This window comes from Brugia malayi (assembly GCF_000002995.4).
Source record: "Brugia malayi strain FR3 genome assembly, contig: Bm_v4_Chr3_scaffold_001, whole genome shotgun sequence".
Lineage (NCBI taxonomy): Eukaryota > Metazoa > Nematoda > Chromadorea > Rhabditida > Onchocercidae > Brugia > Brugia malayi.
In genome coordinates, this window is record NW_025062477.1 from 8,838,054 (window position 1) to 8,852,286 (window position 14,233).

Sequence of the window (14,233 nt, forward strand, 5' to 3'; positions counted from 1 at the left end):
TTTGTTTCCAGTGTGGGAGTACGTAAAAAGCTATTCGTTCCATTCGAAACAGCGATTGAAAGTCATCGTCATTTAGATATTGCTCTAGTCGATTCAGATCAATGCCAGGTGGCAAATCTCGGTTTTTCACTTTTTCGAGTGGCCAAGTTTTTGTTCGTAATTGTAACAGTTCGTCTAATTCGATTGATCGGCATCGTAGTGGGCTCTGCTAAAAATGATAAATTTGTTAGCTTATGTATGTCAACAGTGCACTTAGTTTACGGAAGACGTTGGATTTATGCGGCGAAGATTTGTTTCAGAAGAAAATGAGTGGTAGTGTACTGTTAGATACTTCCTTATTTCAAAGATTTAGAAGTAGGACTAAACATAAGTTTTACTGACATAGGTTCATTTTCATCAATTTCATCAACGAAATCATCCCATTTAGCAAAGAGTGCTTTGAATGAATCTGGTTCTTGTGTTTTACAAATGACTGTCTTTGGACCACTCCGACCAAACCAATAAGCGTTAGCTACACGCAATGCAAATGTACTGACCGTCTTATCGCTCCAAACCCACAGTCTGTTAGTCTGATCTACTATAATAGTATCCCTGAAATATACCTTTTTTTAATTCAAATGTCAATTATATGTATAATATGCGCACTGTTTACAAATAAAAACTTTGCAATTTCTATATGACTTAGCAAGTGTGTACTCTAATTTTTGCAATTCAATCTGCGATTTGAGCGATAAGTTCTTATATAGATATGAATATGTATTAATAAATCCATTGTCAAGAACTGTCCTGTTGAAATGAGAATGGAAGAGAAGAATCCCAATTTGCTGGCAACAGTTCTTCACCATTTTTCTCAAACAGCCGGAATAACCGTGGCGGCTGTAATGAAAATGTGGAATAGATAAAATGAAGACAGTTGATAAATGCATCAAAATTTAATAAAATTGAAGCAGTCACTGATGCGAGATTTATGAAGACTATGATATGATATACCTTTATCCAGTGATCTGCTTCGATTACAGCATAATCTTCCGTTCCAGTCAACTGACAGCGGTCAATGACTGCTTCTGAAATAAACTATTCAAAGACACCATAATTCATTTTGATTTTTCTGGCAAAATTCATAGCTGCTATCTTTGAAGTTTCGTTACTTCCAACTCCCTCCAATATTGTTATTTTCCTATCATTTAATGCAATATATACAGCATGAGCACGATAAACGATAGGTAAAGTTTGTTCCTCCATTCGAGCCTCACTGACAATTGAAGATCCATAAACAAGGAAAATGCCTGATCCACAACCACATATAGCTACTAGTGATCCTTGAAATAATCGTAAGAACAGTGGCGGTTCTTGGCCCTGAAAGCATTATATCAAACCATTTTCTAATTAGTCTGACATGTCGGAATGTGGTGATATCGATCAATTCAAACTATCTATTGTAGTGATAGATGATATGTACTTCACCATCATTTTTAATTAGTTATTTTTGAAAGTTAAAAATAACCTTCCAACTTTCGTATTCCTGAAATGTGTTAGCATTCTTTTTTTTCTTTTTTTTTTTTGCTTCAACTATAATATATGCGAGGTCAACTAGGCCTGTTAACAAAAATAAAAAAACTTGCCTATTCGTTCAATTCGATATTCCCATTTAACAATATAGCAGCGATCATCCTTTAAGATCCATAGTTCATCCATTTCATTCAATGTCTTTTCATCTTCCAAAACAAAGTATCGTACGTTCTCGGTAAAAACATTTCTGGAATTTCTATATAGTTCCTTTTCTTCTAGGAATAAAACTGACTCTTCCATTGGTCGGGATGCAAGATTTCTGTAATAAATTAAATTTTGATTTTCAAAAGTCAGTGTTTAAGAAGTTTTACTACTTTGAAAACAGAATTGTTTTCAATTTTAAATTTATATTTCCAAAATTTAAAGTTTTGATTTTCTGATTTCTCCATTACTGTATAAAGTTAAACTGATCAGAAAAAATCCACCTTCCTAAATTCTAAGCATTCTCTTCTTCACATAGTACTGAAGCTTGAAACGTAGAGGTTTTACAGTTGGCAGGCGTGTTATACAGATTTCTTGCATGAAGAGTTATTTCTTGCCAGTCATGAAATTTGTGTTGAAAGAGTGAATCATTCAGTCCCTGAGCTAGCTTGATGTACAGGCACCAAACTGGTCGAGTTACATCAAAATTATCACCTAATATCATCTGATCTAATCCAATGACCACGTTCAGAGGTTTAGTGCGCTAAAATCTTTTAGTTAAAAAAAAATTTGTTCATTACAGTTATTTATTTCCATTCATTACGAGTAGTTTAATGACTTCAAGAAAATCTTTTATTATTACTTAGATTTTTCAAACTTACTGAGTGCTGCCGGATATTTTTCTGCTGATTATTGTATTTTTTGATTAAAGATTTTTTTCATCTTCAATAATTTGTAGCATATTTATTCATGAAAGGTTTCAGTGGCAATAATAAAATTAGAACATAGGATTGAAACGTACCAGTATTTCAGCGTACGCAACTGCATGTTATGTCGCAATACGATTAGCGTTTCGACCAACCCAAACATAAATTTCAGAACCAAAATCAAAAATCAAATTCTAAAACGCAAATTTACCAATTTAAAAGGTAAGTATAAGATTTCAAATATAAATGGTAAAAAAATGAATTTATTAACTTCAAACTAAAAGACTTCAAAAACTAATCTTTCATAGACTAAATAAAGATTACTCTTGTTGAAAAGATTTTTCGGATTTACTAAGTGAATACTAAGTCTTTCCAAAGAACATATCTTTATCAACTAATTCTCATTTGCGTTGCAGAGGATAAAATGCATAATGCTAAGGTATTGTTATTTAGTTAATGTTCCTGAAATGTAGAGAATATAGCTTTTGTGCCAACATATACGTTGATTAGTTTTTTTTTTTTTTTTCTTTTAGCTTTGATAAGTAATTAATTAGTTTTAGTGAAAAACCAACCTTTTTTGGATGAAAGACAGAAAACTTTGGAGCGTGGCTTGATGAGATTCGTTGTATATTATAATGCTCATCAATTTCAAAAATCATGTTTACTTGTGCGGCAATATTCTCAAATGGTTTATCTAGGATTAGGAGATTTTCTGGAACATATTCCTCTCTTGTGGCATCTTCACATTCTTCTTCACTTAATCCAAGTAACCGCCAAAATGCGCCAGTACCTATTCCTTCATGAACATTTTCAAAGTGCCTCGCACTGCATCCCAATTTATCGTTTCTTTCACAAATACTTGTACTTATTATTGCTGCCTGAAACTATATCTAATGACAAGGTTTTGGCTAACCTTCTGAATAATTAGACTTTAATCTTAGGATTTTCAAATTTTTTCATTTTCAAATATAAAGCGACAAGAAATGCATGACCAGATAGTAGAGCAGGGTTAGATTATATTTGCAAAAGAGAACTTCTTTGCCAGAAAGATACGACAAGCTAATTACACTTATTTTTAAATAGTAAGAAACAAATAAATTCCAGTAAACAGTTTAAATTTCTCTTTGTAATATTCATCACTTTGAGTAAGATGGGAAAAATACAATTTTTTTAATAGTAATTGTGGAGTCTGAAAAAAAAAGTTGAATTATTGCAGAGTCTTATTAATAAATAATTCGACATTTTTTGAATACTAGCTGCTAAACAAATACTAAACAAAGAATTACATTACTCTTCTCCAGTAAACTAGAGTATTTCCCTTGGTATACGAATAATTGATTTGGCGTAACTAGAATGAATACAGCATATGCATGAACTGAGGTATATTTGGGTGGTACTAATCGAACATCGATATTCTTATCACCTAAATCATTGTATTTACAAACGAAAAAATTAAATTTAGAAAAATATGAGCAATAAAACAATGTTTCTTGACAGTGATTTTTAAACGAAAATTTCCACTTCACAGTGAAATTGGCGGTTGTAGTAAATAAGATGGCTAAAGAACAAATACCTTTCACTCGTATACGCATTAATTCTGGATATGGTGATTTTAGTTGTCTTTTTCTCAATTTTACAGCCGAATAATCTAGTTTACTCTGCAGACCCTGAAACAAAGAGATGAAGCTTATCAGAATATTTGGAACTTTTTTCGAGGCTACTAATTTTCGTCATTAGTTAAATCTATGTATAGAGAACCTTTTTGGCGCTATCAAAGATTATCACTTCATAATCTTCTTGTTCAAGTTTCCTTCTATAATCGATGGGACTTGGTAACGCACCAACAGATGGTTGACACGTCAAAGATTCTGCTGGTCGACATGAAGCATTACGTCGACCACGACCACGTGCTGCAGCTCGAATTGGTATAAGTAATCTGAAAATACATAGTTTAAGTTTAAGATTTATTTTTCCCATTGTTAAGCTAATTTCGAAGGTATTATTACATCAAGAAGTATTTTCCAAGGTGTTGAAAAAATTTAAATTTCAAAGGTATTAGAAAAACTTTTATTACGATTCTGGTTTTGCCCATATTTCATTCAGAACTCTTCTTTATTTTGCTGTTGTCTCTATTTATCGTAGGTCATGATTAATGTTATGATCAGATGGGAACATTGGACAGATTCAAGCATGGTATGATATGAATCATAAGAAGATCAACTAAAATCAAGAGATCTTCATTAGGTAGTTTGATTTGCAACTGAATGTAGCAGTATTATTGGTTAAGAAAAGAAATAAAATAGAGAATAACCTTTATGCCCAATTATACAACCCCTTGATATATCAGATTGAAAATTAACGAACAGATTGGAATTCTAGATGTACATGCTGTATGTATATGTGTACCGATGTCTACACCCCATGATATAGGAGTATGACCCATAACTGTGTCACTTCACAATTTTGACTAAATTTCTCAACACTGAAGTCGCCAGGTGCACTGTGTCATGCATAGGGTCACTATTAAATTTTAACCGTTGATATCAATACTGTATACTGCGTATAAAAATTGACACACATACGATCTGACTCGGATGACTTCCAGTTGCACTACAAAGGTTCCTTTTATAAAACACTTACAAGTTACAAGTTGAAAAAATAAAAAGAAGAAATATTTTCTGACTAATCGAATTACAGGTAAATTTAGTTTGTCTGTAATTTGGAAATATTGTAGCGGATCAATCGTTATCGCGGATCAACGATGTCCAGCTTTCTCAATTTCGTGCCCACCAGTCATGGCGAAAACCCTGTTTCTTCCTCTACTCTGTCATTGCAGCAGTTTAGATGTTTATTGGAACGAAAGTTGAAACACCTGTCGCCAAGGTTGCAAGATCGCTACAATTGGTACTTGTAAAAGTGCGGAAGAAAAAAGATTTATTGTACAGAAATGCGCAGAATATTAGAAAACTATGCAGAATTAATTCAATATTACTCAATGAAGAGATGAAACAAAAGCTTCCCAAGAAACTGCTTCTCGGCATTTCAATATTTTTTATTTAAATTTAGGGCGCTGGTGCATGGCACAAAACAAAAAAACGGTTCAGTAAACGCAAAAATTGTATCTATGTAATTTTACCAAAAGATTTTTTTTTTTTCAAAAAATTAGATACTATTATAAAGAAGTAGCTATTTAATAGAGAAACTGTATCAAAAAATTTAACTGTTGGAATTCGAATTAGATCTGAATTTGACTCACTAAAAACCATCATTAAAAGCATTCGAAATGCTAAATATTTTATTTTGTCCCTAAAAATTTGAAAGTTTGTGGGCTTCGGAACTTTCCACAGAGAAATATTTTTTCCTTGATGTTTTTTAAATGTTAACAAAAGTTTAAAAATGACTTCAGAAATGCAGTTGTCGCAATGCTGTAATTTAGTTATAAATTGAGAAAACGTGGATGAAATGAAAGAATATTTTGAAATCTCCAGGAGCATTATTGCTTATCACACAGATTGATTTGTAATCTGTTAAGTTTCTTTTCCAGAATTTCAACCAGAAGTGTCCTTTTATTACTTATATTTCAGCATTAACATATATATAAATCAAAAAAACCAAAATCAATATATCTTTTCCTTTTTGGATTAAACTTGATTTGAGAACAGCCCACAATTAAAATAAGTTGATATACTGCACCAAGACATTTCACCACCATTTCCCTACCTCAAAGTAGACCTTTCAAAAAAAAAAAAAAAAATTTTAACCATCTATCAACTAAAAATAAACTTTTAGCCGCGAATTCCATATCATCTGATCTGAACATTCATCTCTTTATCTGATACAATTTAAATCATTAAAATATGTCTACAGTTTCAACAAGGGTTAAATGAGGACTTTTTCATTTTGCGAAATATCGCCTACGTTCAGAAGAAAACACATTTTCAAAGAAAAATATATTAGAATTACTTAGTTGAGTGACAGTATCTATCAGCAGTTAAATTACAAGATTACAACTTTTCTCGACAGAAGTAGGAATGCTTCATCATAAAAAAATGATATTTCAAGTATTTCCGTAGCGAGACGACGACCCTCGCTATAAAAATGGAAATTGACGATGTCTAATTGGTTATAAAAATTTTACTAAAAATTTAAAGCATATTCTAAAAAGAAAAAAAAAAAATCAAATGCCATTCAATCATTATATTACATAACGCAAACGACTGCCAGTGCTGGTTAGCCTTTGAATTCAAATGAGCAAGGTGGAAATACGAAAAAAGAAAAAATAAGGAAAAGTAGGAGAGACAACAGCAGGTAAGATATCTCCTAATTGTTATTATCATCAACTGCATATCAAAAAAAATTGCAGTAGAACAGATATATCAAAAGTGCTATGGAATGGCATATTATTTCTTGCAATCTATCATGTCCAACTTTGCACTCAATTGAAATTTCCGCAATTTGATGTCTTCGGAAACCAAAACTTGAACTAATTCTCAAATGAACTAATATTCGATGGCCATTGTTACTTCATTATTTTATTCCTTAACCTTTACTTCATTCTTTAACTTCTTTTAATTTAACGTTTAATGTTATCAAATATGTCGTACTGTACGTATTTCGTAATAACTAACTGAATTTGCAGTATAGAAATAAAGATTGCTTTTATTCAGAACACTTCTCTGAATCACATTTATTATCACTCAAAACTAATATAAAGGAAATGTTCCACTCTTTAAATTAAACTAATTCGCATGTAAATTATTTTATTTTAGAATTAAACTTATATTCAATAGCCAAAATATAAAATAATTCTTTTTGTTCACTTAACTCTTTTTGTTTTGCAAAAGAACTGTGTTTTACTGTAAATCACTCCAGCTATAAAACGAATTAAGGTCATTCAAAAATAACTCTTTCTTGATCACTTCCAAAAAACAATCCGCTAACAAGAATCCATACTCTTACCAAGTTCCTACCCATAACAACTCCAAATCCCTGTCAAAATTTCCGAAAAACATCAACATGGCAATTAACTCTATTCTGAATATTCTTGACAATTGCCTTACAACATCGGTCCGTAAAACCTTAACGATATTTATTCGTTTTGCCAAACAATGAAATAAAAATTCCATAATATCTCAAACCTCTTTTACCACTCTCTCTCCCTTCTTGAAAAAGCAGTGGTAAAAGAGATTAACAAGTACAGGGTAAGATCTTAAATAACATTATTTTCTACTTGTCAGACAAAATTTTACCTTTCCCAATCAAATCAATATCACATTATCGTCGAACTAAAATCCCCGCACGCTTCCACTACCAAAATTTAAATTCAGCACAACTGCGCTCTTCAATTCACAAAAAAGAGAGAAAGGGAGAAAGAGAGTGGGTGTCAACCATCCCTCAAATTCTTTTCCATACAATCACTCAAGTATTCCCGCTGTTTAGTAAAACAGATTTATTTCTACGCTCTGCTGACTATTTCGGGGACATCCGAATCGATCAATCAATGAGAGCGCTAATAAGATAGTGTAATCTCAGTGAGATGGCAATACCTTCCCGCCATTAAACTCTTAAAGTCAGTAACTGAAAATTCATTGAATTTGATTTATTATCTTTAAGTCATATCTTCTAACAGTAGAAAACGAGATGTAACAACGTACACTTACATCTACAAGTGCTCAAAATGACTTAACTGACATCCTTCTTCTCTATGTGAAAGTCTGTAAAAGTCAAAATTTGATGATTTTCATAGCGCTCCAGAACTTACCCCACTTAAAATAGTTTGTAGCGGGAAAGTTCGGAGAAGTTTCCTTTTTTTACTGTATGAAATTGCATTGTTGCTCCGAGCAGAATGTATTGAGTTGAGACCAATGTTGGAAGGATCAAGCCTGAAACTGAAGTACGACAGCGTGAAATGTCGTGAACGTGTGCAGTTTGGCAAGTACCGCTTCATCAAACCCTCTGGAAATTTTATAATTCCCGACTTTGCGGTATTTTTTCTTCTCTGTCCTCCTTTACTTCTATTTCTCTTTCAGCATAAAATTGAATTCTTCGTCAAATACATAATACTTTCAGTGTGAAAGAGATGAAAAAGACATTCGTGAATCACAAACAGTGGCACCGATATCCAAACCTCGAGTAGTATCACCCATTTCTCGGAAGAAAAATGTTATCCTTTCTGATGACTTTGATGACGATGAATTATTACGACTTGCAGATGCAAGTGAACTGGAATATGTTCCAACATCGGTATCATCCAGTGCTTTGATTAATAAAGTTAGTCCTCTTAAATTACTTCCCTATTCACGTTGTTCTTTTACGAGATTTACAGTAATTCTATAAATCAACATTTATATGAACAGCATTCTACTCTACGCATATATTTCACTTAGAATAAAGGACGTTCAGAGCAAGAAAGCGTCGTGTCAAACATTCCGGATCCTCCACGATATGACGAAATTTATCTCAGTGATTCAGTTGTTGGTGAAGAAATTGAATTCCTTGATTCTCCAAACGATCTTTTGGATACAAATATGGAACCAGATGAAGTACTGTCGATTCTTTTTTTTCATTTTATTCAAGTTCAAGAGATATTTATAATATTTAAGACAATATTCCATCCTTAGCAGCACATTTAAACACTGCATCTTAATCTTTTATTACTGCATGTTATTAATCAAATTTTTTCCTTAAATCTGTTATTACTGCATATTAATCAGTTTTTATACTGCTTGTTGAAGTTGCAAGTTTTAATTTTTTTCAAGGTTACAAGTAATGAAAGGCTCCTAACTTATGACAGAAATATTGGTAATGAACAACAAGGCTCTATTGAAATTGTAACGTATGTTTCACGCTGAATATCTCCAAATAGTCAATAGCGAATAAGCATCCTTTTAATTCGGTTCAAAAAAATTTCTGAAGATTAACTCATTGAAAGAATTCAGTTCAAAAAATTTTCTGAAGACTTCTCATGACCATTTAAGATTGTCGCCTGATTTCATTCCCCTGAAATCCAAAATTACACCATGCACGACACTTCATAATAACGATGTATTCGACAATGATATGGACGACAGTGATATGAATATGAAGGTTGTGAATCACTCGAGAATAATGTTATTCAGTAGCAAAAATAAGAATATTCCAATTGTTTTATTGCTACAAGATAGAAAAATTACAGGTCAGAGTACAAGAAAGCGCTCATCCTGCTCCTCACATAACTAATGAACTAGACGATACGCATCTTTTGTCATGTAATTCGGAAAAACACAGACATGGTAAGTATTTACTTTGTTCATGTACACTTTTATAACTATATATTCTTTTGCAGATATGCACGGTCAGTTTCGAGCCTTCTTGCAAGATGATGGAGATCAGTTCGAAGATGAAAGTAGGGTTTATTAATAAAAATGGACTACATTTTATTTAGTTTTTTCTCTTCAACATGTTTCGAACTGAATTTTAGCTAAGCATTTGGGACGGGAGTTGTGCAATGAAATGTATCATATCTTGAAAAGCAGATTTGGTTTCAACCAGTTTCGTCATCGCCAAAAACACGCTATTATTGCAGCTCTACTTGGCTACGACTGTTTCATTCTCATGCCAACAGGTTTAACTTTTCTCACACTTGCTATAAAATCTTTGTGTTTTCCTCAGGAGTTTCATTTTAGGAGCTGGAAAAAGTTTGTGCTATCAGCTTCCAGCTATTTTATCAAAAGGTATTACTGTTGTTATCTCCCCTCTCAAGTCATTAATCGAAGACCAGAAAATGAAAATGAAGGAGCTTGAGGTTAGTTATGGAGTTTTCAAAATAAAGGAAGCAAGTTTCGGAAATTATTAAATCACTTTATAGTATAAATAGCTGTATTCAGAGTATAAACAAATTCCAATTCAAGTCTGAAAAAAAATTTTGCAGATTTGCTGTTATGCATTAACATCTGAGCTCAATCAGGCTGAGTCGGATCGAATTTATAGCATGTTGAATGAAAGCTCTCCAAAAATAAAATTGCTTTACGTGACGCCCGAGAAGGTATGGGAATTACTTGTAGTTTCCTCGTAGTTTTCCTCTATAAGAACTTATGATTTTAAAGAGAAAAGTAAATTTTTTCTTCAGATAGCTGCTTCCGAGAAATTGAATAACATGTTCTTTTCTTTACATCGAAGGGATTTGCTCACTCGATTTGTCGTCGACGAAGCGCATTGTGTTTCTCAGTGGGGTCATGATTTTCGGCCTGATTATACGAAATTGCAATCTTTAAGGTCGCATGATTTGAAGTCTTAATTTTATTTTTTTGATTTGATAAACCCGTGTTATACTCTTTTTCCAGGAGAATGTTCACAAATCCAGTGGTACCGGTTATGGCTCTCACTGCTACAGCAACACCAAAAATCGTAACTGATATCCGAGTTCATTTGGCAATTCAACAGAGCAAGCTGTAAGTTTTTAATTAAGTCTAATACATTATGAGCTTTATGATTAATGAAGGAAAGTTTTTACTATTATCTTATTTTAATATAGTGTTAATATTCCTTCATTTCACAGATTTAAAAGTTTGAGATTTTTAGATTTATAAGTAGTTTTGTGAGAACTAATCTGAAATACGATGTGATTGCTAAAGGACCGCGTTCATTAGTGAGGGTAATGGATCGCATGAAAATTTTGTATCCAGACAAATCTGGGATTGTTTATTGTCTCTCAAGGTATTATTGCGCGTGTATTTTTCTGTATATCCTTTTTATAGTATATATGTATTTCTCTTATAAAGAGGTTTCAAAATACAGTCCTTTCAAATAAATATTCCATTAATTTATATTTATCTGTACCTTATTTCCAGAAGGGATTGTGAATTGGTTTCAAAAATGTTGGAAAATCACGCTATATCTTCGGAGGTATATCATGCAGGATTAAGTGATAAGAAACGGCTCGAAGTGCAAACGAAATGGATCAGTAATCAAGTGAATGTCATTTGTGCTACTATTGGTACAGTCATTTACCGCTCTTGTTTTGTTAGACGCTGAGGCGAACAAAAATTATTTTATTTGTTAAAACCAACCCTACTGTTTGTATGAATTCATCTCAACCATTCCAGCATTTGGCATGGGAATCGACAAACCAGATGTACGATTTGTTATTCATTTTAGGTAATATTATATGTTTATTCAGTTTAGTTCTCAAGTGGATTTTTTTGTTTGCATATTTTTAAAATGAATTAAATTAATATGAAGCATGCCGAAGTCGATCGAAGCATACTATCAAGAGACTGGTCGAGCTGGACGCGATGGCTTAAATTCATACTGTGCAATCCTTTACAGTTATAATGATTCAGTAAGGATCAGGAAAATGATCGAAGGTTTTCCATTTTTTATTTTGTATTCATGATTTTTTTCTTACCCGAAGCTGCAGTCTTTCACAAGTTGACTTTTGTTTTTATCTCTTTATAATAATGAACCTATAAATTTAGGAGAGAATAACACACAAGGCGTTCGAACGATGCATTTGAATAGCGTGCTTCAAATTGTAGCATACTGTGAAAATGTTTCAATTTGTCGGCGGAAATTATTAGTAGAGCATTTTGGCGAGGTATTTCATTGAATTAAAATGTTGCACCTTTGTATCAATCATTAAATAATTGAAGCAGACATCGGAACTTTCAGGTTTACGATGCAGAAGCTTGTCGTACAAGTAACTCCCCTTGTGATGTTTGTGTCCAGCAAATCAAGAATGCGGTATTTTTTAGTTTTCAAAATGTTTGTTGAAAATGCAACACTTTCATGATAATTTCTCACATTCAGAACGCATATAAAGTTTACGATGTAACAGAAGAAGCGAAACTTGTGACTCAGAGCATGCTTTATATGCATAATGTTACTTTGAAGTACCTCGCCGATTTATATCGTGGTCATATGGGACAAAAAAAATTCGTTGATATGGTTGGTCCTAGATATGCAAAATTCATACTTGTTATTATCTAATTTTCCACTTTCTTAAAGCAATATACTTTTTTACTTTTGTTTTAAGTTTCTGGTTCGTAGGCGATGCGGTTAGGTCACACAAAATATGCAATGTTTGGACGCGGTGTTAGGATGCAAGAAACAGATGCATTAAGATTTGTTAGAAAATTGGTAATTGACGGCGTTATCACGGAACAGCTTTATAATACGAAATTTGGTACAACGGTTGCTTATGCTGAGCTGACAGAGTTAGGTCGAGAATTAGCGAATGGACACAGCAGAATGAAGGTACTAAAGAAACATTATGTTTTATTGTAAATAAGTGGTGAACTGTATGGTGCTGACAGAATATATGGTAATCTTAATGAGGGATCTGACAAAATATTACAAAATAAATCTAAGAAAATATAAAAAGAGCTGAGAAGTGGAAGGAGAAAGTAGTAGAAAATCTTAATTCAAGTTTAGTAGAAAATGTGGAACAGATTAGGAGCATTTACTTTTCAGGTGTATCTTCATATACCAAATCAGTCAGATGATGATTCCCATGGAATGGAAGTAGCAGGACTAATGTCAATAAATAGTGTCAGTGAAGTAGAGGCTTTGAAAGAAAGGTTGGTGCTTTTCATTTGCTCATTTTACATCTATACTCTTTCATGAAGATTTTGAGTTTTAGATATATGGTGAAACATGCGGACTTATTTAGCAAGTGTAAAGGAGATCTTTTGCGATTGTTTTCCGACATTGCATCTGCAGAGGGACTTAGCAATCATCTGGTTTGTCTCTTTTTTTCCGATTGCAAGTGTTTGCAAAGTTGTTGAAATTTCAAGTAAGGAAATAAGATATTTTTCTGAAAATTGTTCCAGCCCATTATTAATTCCGAAGGTATTGAACAAATAGCAGCACTGATGCCGCGTACATACTCCGATCTCTTACAAATTGATAGCATGACTGTGCGAAAAGCTGAACGATATGGTGCTCAAATCATGTGTATGCTAAAGGAATACTGGAATGAACTCGACGGTAACTTATGTTACTAGATTTGCAACAAGTAAAAGTGACTAATAATTTGGTGAATCATTTCCATTTGTTACTTTGACTGCTTATAGTTTAAATAAACAGTTATCACTTGAATCTCCAGCACGTGAGGAAAATGAAATCAAACGGCAGCTGAACCATATGAATACAAATAAAGATATCGTCGGTGGTTTTAGGGACATACAGATAGATGGTGCAGTTACCCCAGCTTCAGGTTAGAATTTTTTCTGAAAAATAGCTAGTTACAAATTACTCAAATTAAATTATTTATTAAAAGTTCAGTGCTCAATTCACAGTCAATTTGTGGTCGTGGAAAATATTTACCTTACTTCGGGACGTCAACACGTTTTACTGGGAGTGGAAATAGACGGGGCCAGGATCGCAAGAGAGGGTTTAACGAATCACAAAGGTAAATTGATAAAAGTTGTAGAGGTAATCGTTTGAAGTATTATAACATATGATGTTGTTAACTGATCGAGTGTGGAGGAATTTTACATCATCTTTCAGCAGTGTTTTGTTTCTCTAAAATTTATGATGTTGCGTGATTTAAAGGTCTAGTTCGTCGAGAGGTTCAACTCACTCTAGACATGGACGGAGGAAAACTTGTGCGTCTCATGCAACGAAAGCAACGAAAGTACCTATTAATCGATCACTTTTTCCAAATCTGTAAGATTAGTGTCACTTAATTTTGTCATTCGTCAAATTGTATGATTATTCATTTATTGTATACATTGTATTTGTTGGTTATATAGACTTTTGCTGCCTTTTTGTCATCATTCTGTGTCATTTTTTATGTTAATTATATTTTTTTCCCCTTTATTGAGAATACTTGCTTC

At 32.9% G+C, this 14,233-nt stretch overlaps 2 protein-coding genes across 3 annotated transcripts; one reads left to right on the forward strand and one right to left on the reverse strand.

Annotated features, from left to right (window-relative positions):
* Window positions 1-174: 174 nt before the first annotated feature.
* On the reverse strand, window positions 175-4,860 carry Bma-viln-1 (Uncharacterized protein; the record flags this gene model as incomplete). The annotated part of the gene is made up of 10 exons (XM_043080518.1): window positions 175-208; window positions 382-577; window positions 783-876; window positions 991-1,064; window positions 1,149-1,356; window positions 3,083-3,295; window positions 3,704-3,840; window positions 3,991-4,084; window positions 4,176-4,353; window positions 4,778-4,860. 10 exons carry the CDS (start codon window positions 4,858-4,860, stop codon window positions 175-177), a joined length of 1,311 nt encoding a protein of 436 aa, XP_042936452.1.
* Window positions 4,861-8,281: 3,421 nt separating this feature from the next.
* On the forward strand, window positions 8,282-14,067 carry Bma-him-6 (Uncharacterized protein; the record flags this gene model as incomplete). Of its 2 annotated transcripts, XM_001901303.2 has the most annotated exons (26): window positions 8,282-8,401; window positions 8,487-8,687; window positions 8,804-8,959; window positions 9,176-9,252; window positions 9,395-9,503; window positions 9,592-9,688; window positions 9,742-9,801; window positions 9,877-10,020; window positions 10,082-10,200; window positions 10,327-10,440; window positions 10,525-10,670; window positions 10,739-10,846; window positions 10,977-11,111; window positions 11,246-11,391; window positions 11,501-11,552; window positions 11,637-11,761; window positions 11,873-11,991; window positions 12,066-12,137; window positions 12,204-12,341; window positions 12,444-12,650; window positions 12,867-12,973; window positions 13,036-13,135; window positions 13,226-13,382; window positions 13,501-13,611; window positions 13,680-13,806; window positions 13,950-14,067. In XM_001901303.2, 26 exons carry the CDS (start codon window positions 8,282-8,284, stop codon window positions 14,065-14,067), a joined length of 3,165 nt encoding a protein of 1,054 aa, XP_001901338.2. The 2 variants fall into 2 exon arrangements, with proteins under 2 accessions (XP_001901338.2, XP_042936453.1); XM_043080519.1 differs by lacking the exon at window positions 12,444-12,650.
* Window positions 14,068-14,233: the final 166 nt, after the last annotated feature.